Source organism: Oncorhynchus nerka, linkage group LG6 (assembly GCF_034236695.1).
Source record: "Oncorhynchus nerka isolate Pitt River linkage group LG6, Oner_Uvic_2.0, whole genome shotgun sequence".
Taxonomy (NCBI): Eukaryota; Metazoa; Chordata; class Actinopteri; order Salmoniformes; family Salmonidae; genus Oncorhynchus; species Oncorhynchus nerka.
Window position 1 is genome coordinate 66,598,612 of NC_088401.1, and position 17,200 is coordinate 66,615,811.

Below are 17,200 nucleotides of genomic sequence, written 5' to 3' on the forward strand. Positions count from 1 at the left end.
ACCAAAGTCTTCACCGAGAAATCTAGAAAGTTCTATGTTTCCCTCCCTCTGTCCTCTGACTAAGGCTGCATGAAGATCTCATCAAGCCAATCTAATAGTTGAGTCATTTTCTATTAGCTATTATGGCTAGAGTCCAACCAATAAGTTTTTTTTAGGTCCGATAAGATTTCAATTTTTTGCAGGACAAAATTGACCGAAACTTCTGTTTCACGCCGGGACAATCAAAATGTATACATTTTTCACACTGAATTCTCATAAATTGCCATCCAAATTAGCAATTGTCCAATAAATAAACTTGATTTTATTCATTGTGAAATTGATGACACGTCATGAAAATGGTAGCAAGTGTTCAGATAAGCATACAATTCCCTTTTATCATTCTCTTGCTTGAATATCGGTTATGATCCGACACCGATATAGCGGTAAAAGGCCATTATCAGCCAATAATATCAGTGAACCGATATATCGGTTGGGCTCTATTTATGCCCTTGGTTGGGGATAAGCAGCTTGAAAATACCTCATGATTGCCACAGAAAAATAATCACAACAGCCCAAAGGGTTCATAGATCTGGCATTGTGTATTCATTGTCTTCTATTTTGTTGTTGCTGCTATTCCTATTTCTTTGTGTGTATGCATTAGCTTTGATGCACTCAGGTCAGTGCTACAGTATGACGAGCATTGATGTGACATGGCTAATTTGGAAATGAAGGCCAATTAAACATCACAGACTCCCTCTCTCTGCCTGAAGGACTATACCTAGTGGAGCCAGGGCCGTGGGTTAGCGTTCATATGATGTAGGGAGGGAAACTGATTAAGACCTCAAAGAATACTACAAGCGCTGCGGGGTATTACAGGACTTCATGTATGTGAGATCTCTAAGAGGTTCCTAACAGTCATCCATGGAACCATTGTGTGCCCAGTCGGAAGAACATGAGGGTTTACAAACGTGATGTTTTAAATCAGACAAGGTTGACTTACTTGTAAACTCCCTAAAATAACCTAAAAACCTATTAAAGCCTGTCAATTATATTATCTAAGGAGACCTTGAAATGTCTTCCAAATCTTGGAAAACTAGATCCTCTAACAAATCCCTTCAAATGGCCAGCATAAAAAAGCAGCTGTAGCTGTGTCTTTTTGTCTAGCTGTGTTGTGCTGCATTCACAGTTCTAGGTCTGTGTTGTAGCTAGCAGTGTATTATCTCAGTAAGTAACCCAGCATGGAAAGGAGCTTTCACAGCTCTATGATTCTACCCACTGTTTTGTAGCTAGCAGTGTATTATCTCAGTAAGTAACCCAGCATGGAAAGGAGCTTTCACAGCTCTATGATTCTACCCACTGTGTTGTAGCTAGCAGTGTATTATCTCAGTAAGTAACCCAGCATGGAAAGGAGCTTTCACAGCTCTATGATTCTACCCACTGTGTTGTAGCTAGCAGTGTATTATCTCAGTAAGTAACCCAGCATGGAAAGGAGCTTTCACAGCTCTATGATTCTACCCACTGTGTTGTAGCTAGCAGTGTATTATCTCAGTAAGTAACCCAGCATGGAAAGGAGCTTTCACAGCTCTATGATTCTACCCACTGTGTTGTAGCTAGCAGTGTATTATCTCAGTAAGTAACCCAGCATGGAAAGGAGCTTTCACAGCTCTATGATTCTACCCACTGTGTTGTAGCTAGCAGTGTATTATCTCAGTAAGTAACCCAGCCTGAAAGGGGCTCATTAATGATCTGTGGATTGTTTAGCCTTCTTGTGCTCAGTTGGCACCAACCGCACAAGGGCACCAAACCCAATATCACCAGTATGCCAATTAATAGGGATGCATAATATATCGGTGAACATATCGGAATCGGACGATATTAGCCAAAAATGCCAACATTGGATTCACTCCGATGTCTAGTTTAAAGCCGATGTGAAAAACCGATGTCAAAGCTGACGTGTAGACCTATATAACACAGATAGATGAGAACATCTTTGGATATAATGTAGGTAGGTACATGACATACTGACACCACGTAAAATGTTGCACTACATGTGCAAGCACAGCATTCCTAACCTAGCCCACAATGTCTGCTGTGTTGATCGAGCAGTCAACAAGTCGAGCAGTTATTTGAAAGAGTAAGAATTTCAGCGAGACAACTCAAAGGCGAAATCCATTAACCCCAAGATAATGGAATTCATTGCCCTTGACAATCAACCGTTCTCTGTTGTGGGTGATGTTGGCTTTCATTGACTGGTCGAGCACGGATACACTTTTTTATGTTGTTGATGTTGTCCTACTGAAGTTACACAGTAATAGTGTCACTGCTGTTAGCTTCATGACTGACATTTGGACCAGCGATATCAGCTCCATGAACATGCTAAGTCCAACAGCACAGTGGGCCATTGAGGATTTCGTACTGAGGAAAGTCGTATTGCATGCTCATGAATATTCTGGTTGTCATACCGCTGCTGCCATTTCAATGGCATTTTTTAACATGTTTGAAACTTGGAAACATGAACACACTAGCTAGCTCCATTCGAACAACTGACTCGAGAAATAAGCTCATCAACTGCGCCTGCAGTAGACGTGATGGGCTTTATGTGCGTATGTAACATCTTTTTTTTCAGCTCATGAAACATGGGACAAACACTTAACATGTTGCATTTATATTTTGTTCAGTGTAGTATTTGTATTCTAATTCCTAATTCTAACGCCACTGATTATGTCACATAAGAGTGGAGTGTGCATGCCCATTCTGACTTTGCCAATGCTAAGCTAACCAGTTAGCTAGTAGTTAGTGTGTGAGGGTCTATGGAGTGAAGATGGCCCCTTTTCCCAACCAGGTGGATGTTTTTACTTGTCCACATTGGCGAAAGAAACGGTTGCCCTTGACTACAGTTTGCCCCAGCAACAAAACTGCCCACACAGACTGTGAAGAAGCGATTTGGTGGCATTCTCTCTTTACAGTGTCGCCACCATGCTCGATGCTATATACAAGGACCGCTACTTCGATGCAGACAATAAATGTTACATTCAAGGCTGGACAAGATGGAAACGGACACAGTGACAGTGTGCACCAAGGATGAGAGGCCATGGAGAGGCATGAAACTTCCCTGCTTGACATGTATGATGCAATCCTGGTTGAGAATGAAATGACTGAACAAATGAACAACGAAACAGCACAGAAAGTAAGTGAAATAAATAGGTTTGATTATGTTTTACTGGTAATGGGGACATATGTAAATGCCAACAAAATACATGTTTGGTCAGTGTGTGTAACCTTTATTTAACTAGGCAAGTCAGATAAGAACAAATTCTTATTTACAATGACGGCCTACCCCGGCCAAACCCGGACGACACTGGGCCAATTGTGTGCCGCACTATGGAACTCCTAATCACGGCCGGATGTGATACAGCCTGGATTTGAACAAGGGACTGTAGTGACACCTCTTGCACGTAGATGCAGTGCCTTAGACAGCTGTGTCCATGTGTGTGTTAACTATGGAGCTGTACTAGAATGCTTAAAAGGCTGCAAAAATGTTAAATATAGTTTTTTTTTTGCAAGGAAAATATCGGTATTGGACAAAAATGTCATATCGGTGCATCACTACCAGTTAAGCCTACTGTGGGTCAGTGTAGCAGTTGGAGCCCATCCCCCAGTCCACGAAACCCCTGATCCCACTGGTGCGGTGATTTACATCAGAGGGAATCATGCACCTGAACCAGGCTGAACAGAGCACCAGTGTTTTAAATCGTGGCTGAACTGTTATTATTTGGGCTGAATAAAGAGCGAGGCAGGGAGTGCGAGTTGAGGGCCTCAGGTTGTGGCCTTGTCACGGTGCAGACAATGGGAGTCGATGCTGAACCTGCCAGTCTTCCCTGTCCGGGGGTGGTGGGGGTTGCTGAAAGGCACTGGAGGGGGCATAGAGGCCAAACACAATGGAACCAGACCCCCTCCTCCCTCCAACTGGGATTGCATGAGCCTGCCCAGACAATGCACTTCCACATGTCTCTTTCACAGCCTCCTCTGTTCATGGTTCACAACAGCACTGAATGGCTTTGTCAGCCCGCCGGTCTTTTGAAGGAGACCTTTGTCAGCCCACCGGTCTTTTGAAGGAGACCTTTGTCAGCCCGCCGGCCTTTTCAAGGAGACCTTTGCCTCGGTTTTGCTGTAACGCGTTCCCACTTTTTACTGGGCAAACTTTTATAACAAATAAATGAACTGTTTTGCCACCTTTTGATCTAATCGTTACGGTGGGACTTTTGTGCCGACACGCAGGGGTCTTCTGACATCTTTCTGGGTACGTGCCGATGAAGAAATGGTGCTGACATCCATAACTGAACTTTCTGAGGGGAAGGGAATCTGTACTGAGGGGAAGGGAATCTGTACTGAGGGGGAAGGAAATCTGTACTGAGGGGGAAGGGAATCTGTACTGAGGGGGAAGGGAATCTGTACTGAGGGGGAAGGGAATCTGTACTGAGGGGAAGGGAATCTGTACTGGGGAGAAGGGAATCTGTACTGGTGAGAAGGAAATCTGTACTGGGGAGAAGGAAATCTGTACTGGGGAGAAGGGAATCTACTGAAGGGAATGAGGGGAAGGGAATCTGTACTGAGGGGGAAGGGAATGTTTACTGAGGGGGGGAAGGGAATGTTTACTGAGGGGGAAGGGAATCTTTACTGAGGGGGAAGGGAATCTTTACTGAGGGGGAAGGGAATCTGTACTGAGGGGGAAGGGAATCTGTACTGAGGGGGAAGGGAATCTGTACTGAGGGGAAGGGAATCTTTACTGAGGGGGAAGGGAATCTGTACTGAGGGGAAGGGAATCTGTACTGAGGGGAAGGGAATCTGTACTGGGGGGAAGAGAATCTATTGAAGGGAAGTGAATCTGTACTGAGGGGAAAGGAATATGTACTGAGGGGAAGGGAATCTGTACTGAGGGGAAGGGAATCTGTACTGAGGGTCAAGGGTATCTGTACTGAGGGGAAGGGAATCTGTACTGAGGGTCAAGGGAATCTGTACTGAGGGTCAATGGTATCTGTACTGAGGGTCAAGGGAATCTGTACTGAGGGGGAAGGGAATCTGTACTGAGGGGGAAGGGAATCTGTACTGAGGGGGAAGGGAATCTGTACTGAGGGGGAAGGGAATCTGTACTGAGGGGGAAGGGAATCTGTACTGAGGGGGAAGGGAATCTGTACTGAGGGGAAGGGAATATGTACTGAGGGGAAGGGAATCTGTACTGAGGGGAAGGTAATCTGTACTGAGGGGAAGGTAATCTGTACTGAGGGGAAGGTAATCTGTACTGAGGGGAAGGGAATCTGTACTGAGGGGAAGGGAATCTGTACTGAGGGGAAGGGAATCTGTACTGAGGGGAAGGGGATCTGTAGTGAGGGGAAGGGAATCTGTACTGAGGGGAAGGGGATCTGTACTGAGGGGAAGGGGATCTGTACTGAGGGGAAGGGGATCTGTACTGAGGGGAAGGGGATCTGTACTGAGGGGAAGGGGATCTGTACTGGAGGGAAGGGAATATGTACTGGGGGAAGGGAATCTGTACTGGGTGGAAGGGAATCTGTACTGGGTGGAAGGGAATCTGTACTGGGTGGAAGTGAATTTGTACTGGGTGGACTGGAATCTGTACTGGAAGGAAGGGAATATGTACTGAGGGGAAGGGAATATGTACTGAGGGGAAGGGAATCTGTACTGAGGGGAAGGGAATCTGTACTGAGGGGAAGGGAATCTGTACTGAGGGGGAAGGGAATCTGTATTGAGGGGGAAGGGAATCTGTACTGAGGGGGAAGGGAATCTGTACTGAGGGGGAAGGGAATCTGTACTGAGGGGGAAGGGAATCTGTACTGAGGGGGAAGGGAATCTGTACTGAGGGGGAAGGGAATCTGTACTGAGGGGGAAGGGAATCTGTACTGAGGGGGAAGGGAATCTGTACTGAGGGGGAAGGGAATCTGTACTGAGGGGGAAGGGAATCTGTACTGAGGGGGAAGGGAATCTGTACTGAGGGGGAAGGGAATCTGTACTGAGGGGGAAGGGAATCTGTACTGAGGGGAAGGGAATCTGTACTGAGGGGGAAGGGAATCTGTACTGAGGGGGAAGGGAATCTGTACTGGGGGGAAGATAATCTATTGAAGGGAAGTGAATCTGTACTGAGGGGAAGGGAATCTGTACTGAGGGGAAGGGAATCTGTACTGAGGGGAAGGGAATCTGTACTGAGGGGGAAGGGAATCTGTACTGAGGGGGAAGGGAATCTGTACTGAGGGGACGGGAACCTGTACTGAGGGGAAGGGAATCTGTACTGAGTGAGGACATAGGTAAAGCTAATAAGATGGAAGAGGCAGATTCCTATGGATGGATGTGCTGGATGAATGGTGGTGAGGGACCTGTACATCATAAGCCGGGGGCGCTGATGGCTACTAATGCAAAGTAAGGAGAGCCAATCAACTTCGATATGTATTCCACTCGGACTGGTTGACACATCGTACAGATGGATATGTCAAGGCCGGCATGCCGCAACGTTTCGCTGAAAAATCATTGCATTAGACATGACGACATGGGGCCGGGAAGATTATGTGATTGAATAAGGTCTTATATACATTAAGAGCCCTCCTTCACTCCCTCCTATTTATTTACCTATCCATCTTTTTTTATTCCATTCATCCACATCCAACATTCCTCCTTGAAAGAGATGTAGCAGAGGTGCCCTTTCAAACTGAAGTGGATTTTCAATAAATAGTCTGCCTAATGGGAATGGCTCCCTGGGACCCCTAGTTCATATTGAGCAGGGACGGTATCGGTGTCACCGTGAGAGGACTACAGAGGCCCTTGATCTACGTATACCATTTTCTTGATTTCTCTGTTGCGGTCAATTTGGTGAAGGGGGTGACGGTGAGGCCACTCACGCCCATCTCTCGCTCGTCTCCTGGGGGCCGACTCCTCCTTGACCGCAGTTTGAAGGAGGGCCAGACCAGGCTCTTCTCACTCTGCCCTTTGACCTTTGCTTGAGGCGAATCGAGAGGCAGAATGAAATTGTCCCCTCACACCCATCCTTCTCCACAGAGAACCACTCTCTGTACCTAACACATCTCTCAAAGCCTCCCTCCTTCCGTCTATATGACATCACCATCACACTCACTACCTCATAGCAGCATCCACATTATCATCCTAGCCTGGCTGTGTGTGTGTGTGTGTGTGCAGCCATGTGTGTGTGTAAATGGTGATTGGCGTGTGGCAGAGAGCAGTCAGCGTAATGTGATTAATCAGTGGGATGAGTTGAGATGGGAGACCAAACTAAGGGCCGTGTCATCCCAGCGGGAGGCTTTCTCTTCCCCCTCTGAATCAACCTGCATCCATATCTCCCCCGGCGCCTATCCTCTCAGACATCACCACTTACCAACAACCCTCTTCACACCAAGCCACCGCTCCATTCCCCAAGTCCGCCCAGCGACACAACCAATAAGGGATATTACCGCTTCCCATGGCTGCACTTAGGACTGCATGAGGCACCGAGTGTTCAAGTGAGGGGACATTAAGGGGTGTCCGTTTCCCCCGGGCCATGTGTGCGTGTGTGTGGAACAGGGATGGGGAACGGCGATGGGATGGTATATGTCCGCTGTTCTGTTGACAGATTCATCTCTCCTCAACAGAAAGGCTGAATGTGGAAAAAGGTCACCGTGTTCGATACCCTGTTCCTCGGCAAAGTGGAGGTGGGGCTTGGAGCAAAGAAGAAGCAAAGAAGAAGAAGTGCTGTATGTCTTCACTACCTATCTGCAAGGTTATTTATCTATTTTGCTGAGTGAGAAAGGGCGACAGACTGCTTGTGTTCCAGTCAAAACAGAGAGACAGCTCACCGCACAGGGGAGACAAGACCGATACTCACTAGTGATCAATCTCACAGAGACTTTGACTGCCAAGCTTACATAGAAATGTGCTCCTTTTTAATTCACTCATCCCCCTTCTATACGCCTCCTACTTCACATTAGACAGAAAGACACAAAAGGCAAATGGGCTGCAGGACAAGAGCGATAAAAGATTGGGCAGGCGATGTCAATGCAGATTGGGCCTTTTGTGCCAAGCCGATGCATCTCTACCTCAAACCAGACGCCCCACTTGCAATTATTGCGTTCTCCCAGACAAGGAACACAGAAGCAAAGTCTAAATAGGGTGCCTCTAGCTAGATCATCAATCACGGGTGGGGGAAAGGAGGGTGGAGTTGGAGAGAGTTTTGCCAAGCCATGTCCCATACCATTCATTATGAATGGAAGGTCCCTATGGTCTGGGAGAATGGGGTGGGGCTGACTGCTATTACAATGAGCCTGTCCTCCTATAGCTCCTCCCAACAGCCTCCTCTGATACACACATATGGCCACATGCACACCCACACACACACACACACGATAGTGCTGAGCAATTAGTGCTTTTTGAGGTCGATTCAGTTTCGGTGCAATTTTTTTTTTTTATAATCAAATTTTTCGATTTAGGTTTGGATAAAACTTTTTTTCTTTCTTTTTTACATTAAATGCACTATGCTTTATGTTGGTTAACTGCTGTAACAACACAGATTAAAACAATTAATACATGTCCCATGATGACAGTGACTGACATTACTGCTTATCATAATTTATTCACATTACTTTATTTTAATAAAAAATGTGTTTTATTTAATTCCAAGCCATCATCTGATCTCTATAGAGCTGTTGCTTATGCTGTCTGACAAAATCCCTATTTTAGAAGTTATTCAAAGTAAATAAGGCATACTTTAATGACTGCTAAACAGAAAATATCAATCACTTGCATCGTGTATTTTCAGGCTCACGAAGCAACTTTTTCAATCCCTCTCGATCGCGCGTTCTCTCTTCTCTCAGTTTATGTTTCTGCTCCGCACAGACTGGACAAATTTAAGCGGGTGTGGAATGGATGATGGTCATTGTAGTTATTGACCATGTTTTCTGCACTAAACTATATAGTTGAAAACTATAACTCTGTACTACATTGCACAGTTCAGGCTTGACCTGATTTATCTCTACAGAAACTACACACAAAGCTCACAGAATTTTTAAAAAGTAAATGGAATTAAAATAGTTGAACTGACGTCAGTCAATATAACAATTTCACTCAGCACGCACACAAATACACACACAGGGGCCAGATGGAAGGTTGGACTCACCTGGATCAGTGATTCGCTCAGCCTCCCCTCGTCCACCTCCAGCACAATGTCCCGGATCTCTTCATAAGGCAGCCGGAATGAGCCCAGGAAAATTGCTGTTGTGATAGAAATGGGAAGAGGGGAGTCATTTTCCTCCCTTTTTTTTTATTAGACCGGCAGGTTCAAAAGAGAGCTTTCACCTTTCACGAGCCCAGATCAAACCTGACACTGGGAAAAGTAATACACTTTCAGCCCTTCAATGGGATTGTTTGTGTCCGTCTGACAAAAACATCCACATTTCCCAGTGACAATAGAAGCCAGTTGAAATAACACCAATTTTGGGCACCGATTACCAGATAATGACTTGATATGGCAATCCCCTAACCTTTGGTTAAATTGCAGATTCAACATAACACAAGGAGCGAAACTCAAATAAGTAATGCCCTTGTAAATTGTGGGTGAGGGGTGGTCAAGAACCTCACTAGCCCCGCTACATCTTAGCAAGGTTCCCAGCGAGAACAGCAGCTCTGAGAGTTACATGGAATGCGAGGAGACTGCTGAATCCTAGGCAGGCATTCTCAGCAGGAGCCCCAGTCTCCAGGGTGGGCCTGGAGGAGGCCCTCAGGGGTAATTTGGACCTGATGCCTGGTAGGCTGGTACGCTGGGAGTCACCAGTGGAGGTCTGGTAATGAGTGTCTTCACAGCTGCTATAGCATGCCCACTCCATGCCAGTCCACTTCCTCTGTGTGTTCACATCAGATTCAAAAAAAGTTAATGTCCTCAACAAGCAATTCATTTAGCAGGTTCTCAAATTACATTTTGTATTTTCAACTGTGGGAAGTTGAACAACTTGCATGGGAGTATTTTTTAATTTTTCGATGGTGTTACATTTTAATTGGTGTAAGAGAAAGTTTCAGCTCATCTGTTGCATCATCAGCTATCTGACTTGCCTTTCAACAATTTCTAAATGGCAGATGCATATACTAATTTATTTCCAGTTCCAGTCTCACAGAGACATTTTATTTCATAATATATCTATCAACCACCACAAAAACCTTGAAGGGCTCTGAACAACGCTGAATACATTATATAAAGCTTGGCAAAGAGATCAGATTTGTATGAAGAGTGGAGGGAGGGAAAATAAAGAACCATTGAAAAAACAATAGTGAAGTCTGATCATTCTTCTTCTCTTTCGGCGTCTATAACGTTAAAGCACAGACTCAATAGAGGGAAATGAACTTGGCTCATGTCAAAACACCACCACTATTAGTTGAGTACATGAAGCAGAGGCATATTCCTGAGGGGATGAGTAGGCATGTTAGTGTGTAAGTATGCAGGTGAGTCAGTCAGCCACTCTAGAGTAGTCATGGTTTCCATTCCACTGTCACACACACACCTTACACCCACTCCAGCAAGGCTCCCCGCCCCAACACCAACCGTCTATTATTTCCCCGATGTAATCATCAATATGTCAATCACAAGAGAACAGTGATGATATGAAGCAATACTTGATACCGCACTGTCAACATGACTGGAATCAGAGTCAGAGAGTAGATGGGGATGGAGGGGGCGGTGTAGTTGCTATTTGTTGCTATTTCTGTGATTTTATCTCACCCTGTTTTGACATATGAGTTTAGCCCCTACTTGTGCCACCACCCCCTCAACAGCAGCCTGGAGATTTAAAGTATATTCCCTCCATGTTAACATACTTTGTTTTCAGATCCAGTAGAACCACAAACAGGGATAGACAAGGGAAGAGGTGGCGTTTATGTGACCTGCTATTTTAGCATTGAAAGCATAAATATTGCCTGGGGAGGGACTGGGAGCTGTCAATGTGACAGAGGGTTCTCCTTGGTAAGGCATAAGCCATCCATCGATAACTGATAACCGGCAAAATTCTAGCTATGATACTATGAGAAAGAAGAACTGGAATCCAAACTGAATATTGCTCCAATGCACTGATAAGTTAGTTAGGTCAAACAATAGAAAAACAAAGAGATATTCCGTTTGAATTCCAGGCAAGCCTTCTTTGTCATCGGATGCAGGAAGAAGTCTAGCAGGTCAGAGGTCAGAGGTGGAGAGAGAAACAGTGATGGTGTTGCTCACAGCATATGGTCCACACCTGCTGCAAGGGATAATCACAAAACAAACGCCCGGCGTTGTCTCTTGATCCTGTTCTGTGTTGATTTTACAAATGGTATCAGAGGGGGCTGGGACTTCATCCATCTGTAGCAGTGATGACCCCCAGCACATTGCCAAGAAAGCACTTACCCACAGCTCAGGTAAAACAATATTCCTGTTTGTGGGGTATGCAAATAGCGTGCCGAACAAAACAGCTTGACCGTCCTACAGTACAACAGCCCCATGTGCTAGATGAGTTATATGACACATACTCTGAATGTAATACGTGTTTAGAAAACAGTCCCTCCAGGATTTCGCTGCATTTTTTTGTGTGATCTCTACGGGCAAAAATGCTTGATTTTCCTGCGGCAATTCTGACCAAAAAAAGGTTGTTAACGTGTGACTTGATTGTACGTGGTTAAATTGCAGTGATTGGTTGAAATTGCACACTTTTTGTAATGTGGAGATGGAACAGTTTTATGTGATAACAGTGCATTGAAGGGTCAATCCTTCCCATAATATGCGGGGAATTCTGCAATCACAGATTTGCTCCATCCTGGAGGGACTGATAAAACACATTGTGCCCTGGATGCAAAAAATGCTAGTAGGTGTTGACTGTCCTACAGTGCAACTGCCCTATATGCGGAGTTATATGGCACATGTACTCTGAATGTAACATGCATTTGTAAAACACACTGTGCCTAATTGAGCCCAAATTCTGGTAGCATATAGCCTCAAATTACGTTTTAAAAACTAGTTTTCTCAATTCAATTATACCATTCCTGGGACATAGTGACATTCTTCTCAGATGGACAAGCTTGGTAAAGGGGCAATGAGTACTTACACAAATTCTGTGCCGTCTTTGCGTCCAAGATTCGCAGCTCCTTCGCCTTTTTCTTGAATTGCGTCACCCTGGCGTCTGTCTCATCCACCTCATTTTTCACTGTAGAAGGAACAGAAGGGATGCATATTCAATTCTGAGGAACATAACTGGTGTATGGAAAGTGTAGCAATGGCCTTGACCCATAAGAAATGATTAAATGTTTGTTTAAGTTTGTTATTTTCATAATATATATTATTCTGGTTTATTTAGAAAATGTACATTCACATTATGTTATGAGCACACTAGGTGACAATACACATTGGGAGCCTTACACATATGGAGAAACAAAGACAAAGTGGTGTTTAAAAGGAGTATATGAGTGATGAGAGTTTTTAATCCAACACAGGAACACACTCATCCAACTGGGCTCTAAAGCCAATGGAAACCAAGCTTTACACTCTAAAAAGACCCTGCCAGGTAACATCTACACCATTTAGACGCCAGCAGCTAGGCCCTCCATATTAGTTTCTCACACATTCATGTATAATACTAATGTAAGCCCTGGTCTGCTGGAGCGAGCCTGCAGCAGCAGCTTGTGTGTGTGTGTGTGTGTGCGTGCGTGTTGTAAGATAGTTGACAAACACAGCTCCCCTTCCCCAAGGCTCGTTCTGTCAGCCTCCCAAAGCCAGGGAGATAATTGTGTTCCCAGCGTAATCCTGGAGAGAACCACACACTGCTGCTCCACTGAGCACACAGGCAGGCACACGCCACACAGGCAGGGGCAACACAGGCAGGCAGGCAGCACAACAGGCAGGCAGGCAGCACAACAGGCAGGCAGGCAGCACAACAGGCAGGCAGGCAGCACAAAGGCAGGCAGGCAGCACACAGACAGGCAGGCAGCACACAGACAGACAGGCAGCACACAGACAGGCAGGCAGCACACAAGCAGCCTACGACTCAGGAGACCGGCCCCAATGTTAATGAGAGTGTGTCAGGGAGATTCCGCATGGTATAGGTGACACTATGTGTCAGCCTATCGTTCCTATTAAGTTCACCTCTACACACACGATAATTAAATTATTATTTACATACACACGTACAGGTACGTATGCATACAAACTAGCAGGGCCCCTTTGTCTGGGAGCCACCCCTAGGGAGTGAGCATACTGTCTTTAAAACGGAAAGGAGGGAGGGAGAGAGAGAGATAAGGAAGGGAGGAAGGAAGAAAGGAATGTACAGTATACTCAGGTGGAGGCGGCAGAAGGAGAGAGGAAAACTCCTTGGTCACCCCCACCCCATCCACTCAAGATGGCTTATGGGAGTGGCAGCGCACCTCGCCGCTAATCATCACAACTCCTCTATTTATTTAAGCCCAAGGTGTGAGTCTCCCAGGAAATACCCAGAACAAACAACCAGATCCCCAGAAAGTATCTGCATTTTTGAAGAAACAAGAGGTAACAGCATCTCCTGAGCTGGTAGTGAGGGGAAGATGTTGCTTGAGGCACCCAACACAACCAGCCTCAGCCTCACTACCAGGCAGTTTATCAACACAACACTTCAGGGAATATATTGTTTATACTTTACACTGTGCTGCTGGAATAGGGGGGATGATTCAATAATATGATTTAACCCCTCAAAGCTAGTATAGAGTCAGACCTCAGTTTTATTCTGAATTTTTAAGTGGGAATTGTAAATGATTATGTTTTTGGGGGTTATAATTAATCAAAAGTAGCGAAAGTTAAGACCTTGTCAGCTATACTCATTATTTGAACTGGTTAGCCAGCTAGCTTTTAGTTGCCTGGCTTGCTAGGTTAACATTTACTGAATTTATTTTAAAATGGATTGGTTTATTGGTGTTAAAATAGAGAAGGTATGCTATTTGAAGCAGCGGGCTGCTGTCATTTTGTGTCTATACTTCATAATGACAGCAAGTCTGATATCGGACAACAATAAAATGTTCATGATGTTGCTACGACAATTGTTTATATGTAAACCAGCCTTAATTCTAAAACGTCTTGTGGATAGATGCATAGGAGTGAAACAATGTTTTGAAAACCTACATACAGTATGTGTTCAATAAGGACCAACCTATATGTGTTCAATGAACCTCTGGGCTGAAAGAATGTATGATTGGCGGTTTAAGAAATTAATAACTGGTACATGGTTGTAGAAAACTGTAAACAACTGTTTTATCCAATTCAGACTTCCATGTGAAAAAAAGGATATATATTGTGAAACTGTAATCCGAGGAGATGAATTTATGAGGCCTTTAATTTTACAGGGCTGTGAAAAGATCTTGTTTCATTGCATTTCATGGTGAATTATTTTCTGTATCCACTTTTCTCTCCGCATCATGTGGATACAGCCTATTATTCAAAACGCTCAGATTAGGTGAAGTGCCCCATGACAAGTCCCCTGGCGATGACATCACGGACCCATAAGTCCCCGGGTCAAGTGCAGTGAGACGGTTGGATGAGCCTTGTTCATGGGCCAAGAGCTTCTCACGGAGACCAAGCCTCAGACAAAGTAACTAGAGGCCCAGAGAAAATAAAACATCAGGAATCACTGATCTCCCCACAGGGAGGTCTATGTTTTTTTGCAGGCAGTAAGTGGGACAACGACGGGCCATATCGGGGCCATGGACCCCCCCCCCACACACACACCTTGTGCAAGCTGGATCTTCCACATGGGTACCTCACACTCTCTGTGGGACGCTGTTGAAACATTCGCCAGCGACTCAGCTGTCCTCACCCTCAGCTGTCCTCACCCTCATCTGTCCTCACCCTCAGCTGTCCTCACCCTCAGCTGTCCTCACCCTCAGCTGTCCTCTAAAACAGACACATTAGATGTTTTATATATATATTTTTTTACATTTAGCAAACACTCATATCCAGAGCAATTTACAGGAGAAATTATGGAATTATTAAGTGCCTTGCTCAAGGGTACATCAAGAGGTGTTTCACCAAGTCGGCTCAGGGATTCAAACTAGCAACCTTTCGGTTACTGGCCTAACACTCCTAACCCCTAGGCGACCTACAGCCCCATTCCAATATGATATTGTTCCATTGTGCGTTTCCTGTCCTGCTGGGCTCGGGTTAGAAGCAGCAGCAGCAGAATAGGTTAGAGAGAGGGATGGTGATTGCTTATATCTAGCTCAAAGAGATGCAACTTTGATGGGGGTGGGGAAACTCATGAGGGGCCGCAGTGGCTCATGGATCTGTGTACCCACATCCATACATCAACAAGTGTCTGCTAAAATGTAACTTAGTTCTATTTTTACGCTTAGCGTGCTGCAAGTCACGCCTCTCCCGTCTCCTCATTGCTTTTTAGGAGCATATACCCACATGGGTGATTGAAAGATGAACTGAGGTGAACACTCCAGTCCAGTTGTTGGTGATAATGCACCTTAAAGTTGGTTGCCAACTGACATATAAAGTACACAGAAGAAGTAGTCATAGTCGTAGAAGAAGACTACTACTACTGAAGGAGAGATTACTAGAAAATAACTAGGTGTCCCCTTCTATCTGTGGATTAAATGTCAGAGTAGAGAACACACGATTTTGACTCAAAATGGATCGAAATTCTACAAGGGCGGGGGCTACCAGTTGCCCATCCCTGATCTAGCTGATATCTGCTAGTATACATGCTCACTGATTCAATTCTGCCACACGCCGCATGTTTCCTCATATCTCCATGTGTGGACTGATGGGGCCTGGAAGGGGAAATCACATACTGCCTGCCAGTTTATTCAGTGTCCAGTGTGGACAGGATAACTACATGTGGCCATTTCAAAGCAACGGGAAAACGGACCAAAAAAACACTTATACTAGTCATCAGCCTCGTTTCCATCCTAACCAAAGGTTTGCAAATAAATAGAGTTATGCTATTGCCAAGTAAAACCTTAACCGCTCAACCTCCCCTTGAGGCTATGGCTTGACAGTTGATAAAACCACTTGCCAGCACCAAACGTGTTTTACTGACTGCCCAGTGGCTAAAATGTAAGACTCCAACAACAAGCGCCATCCCTCTCTTAGAGCACTTTATTTGTTAATACAATCTTCCATGAATCCATTTATGAGAGAGCAGTTTGTGGTGGGTAGAGGAAGGGGGTGAAATTGGCAGCCAGCAGGTTTGCTGGAGCTGTCGGGCACAATGAAAGCATGGGGCCCATTTCTCGTCAGGATGTATCATTCCTATGACAGGCTGTCAGGCCCAACACATGGCAATAATGCAATCTTAATCACAAATTAACAGCGAGAGGCTGTGGTAATTGTTTTCATTGGCGAACCAAAAGTAGCACTTAGCGTCTATGCGAGAGCTATCAATGAGATCAGGAGGTAGGTCCATTTGGACAGGAATGAGCAGGGTGGGAGCATGTTGTGTTCCTCAGGGCACGTGGTAAACCGAGCTAGACAGCAGCTGGGCCTCGCATAGCGAAAAGCATTTCACTGAAACAACCAATAGTGATGGCTCGTTAAGTTTTTATTGAGAACTCCGATCACACACAGATAAGTTAAATTTGAGTAAGACATGCTGAGTACATGTAGGACACAAATAACACTAAATTATGAATGACTTCTGTAGAGCAGCATGTCGGTTAATATTCACAGCAAAAACCATGCATTGTTTAAAGCAAGGCCAGATGGAGCACTTGGGAAAATGAGGTTTCTGATTCATCTTGACCATGTCAGTCAGACTACAAGAATGTGTCAGTCAAATCAAATCAAATTTTATTTGTCACATACACATGGTTAGCAGATGTTAATGCGAGTGTAGCGAAATGCTTGTGCTTCTAGTTCCGACAATGCAGTGATAACCAACAAGTAATCTAACTAACAATTCTAAAACTACTGTCTTATACACAGTGTAAGGGGATAAAGAATATGTACATAAGGATATATGAGTGAGTGATGGTACAGAGCAGCATACAGTAGATGGTATCGAGTACAGTATATACATATGAGATGAGTATGTAGACAAAGTAAACAAAGTGGCATAGTTAAAGTGGCTAGTGATACATGTATTACATAAGGATGCAGTCGATGATGTAGAGTACAGTATATACGTATGCATATGAGATGAATAATGTAGGGTAAGTAACATTATATAAGGTAGCATTGTTTAAAGTG

At 44.8% G+C, this 17,200-nt stretch overlaps 1 protein-coding gene across 6 annotated transcripts in view; it reads right to left on the minus strand.

The window, feature by feature from the left end:
- diaph2 (diaphanous-related formin 2) overlaps nt 1-17,200 on the minus strand; it is a 736,531-nt gene that overhangs the window by 350,419 nt on the left and 368,912 nt on the right. For all 6 annotated transcript variants that reach the window (XM_029662409.2, XM_029662408.2, XM_029662405.2 and 3 more), the window contains 2 exons: nt 12,093-12,191; nt 9,149-9,243 (listed from right to left, as the gene is read on the minus strand). In XM_029662409.2, the coding sequence (XP_029518269.1) occupies nt 9,149-9,243; nt 12,093-12,191 (194 nt within the window). The remainder of the gene's footprint in view (nt 1-9,148; nt 9,244-12,092; nt 12,192-17,200) is intronic.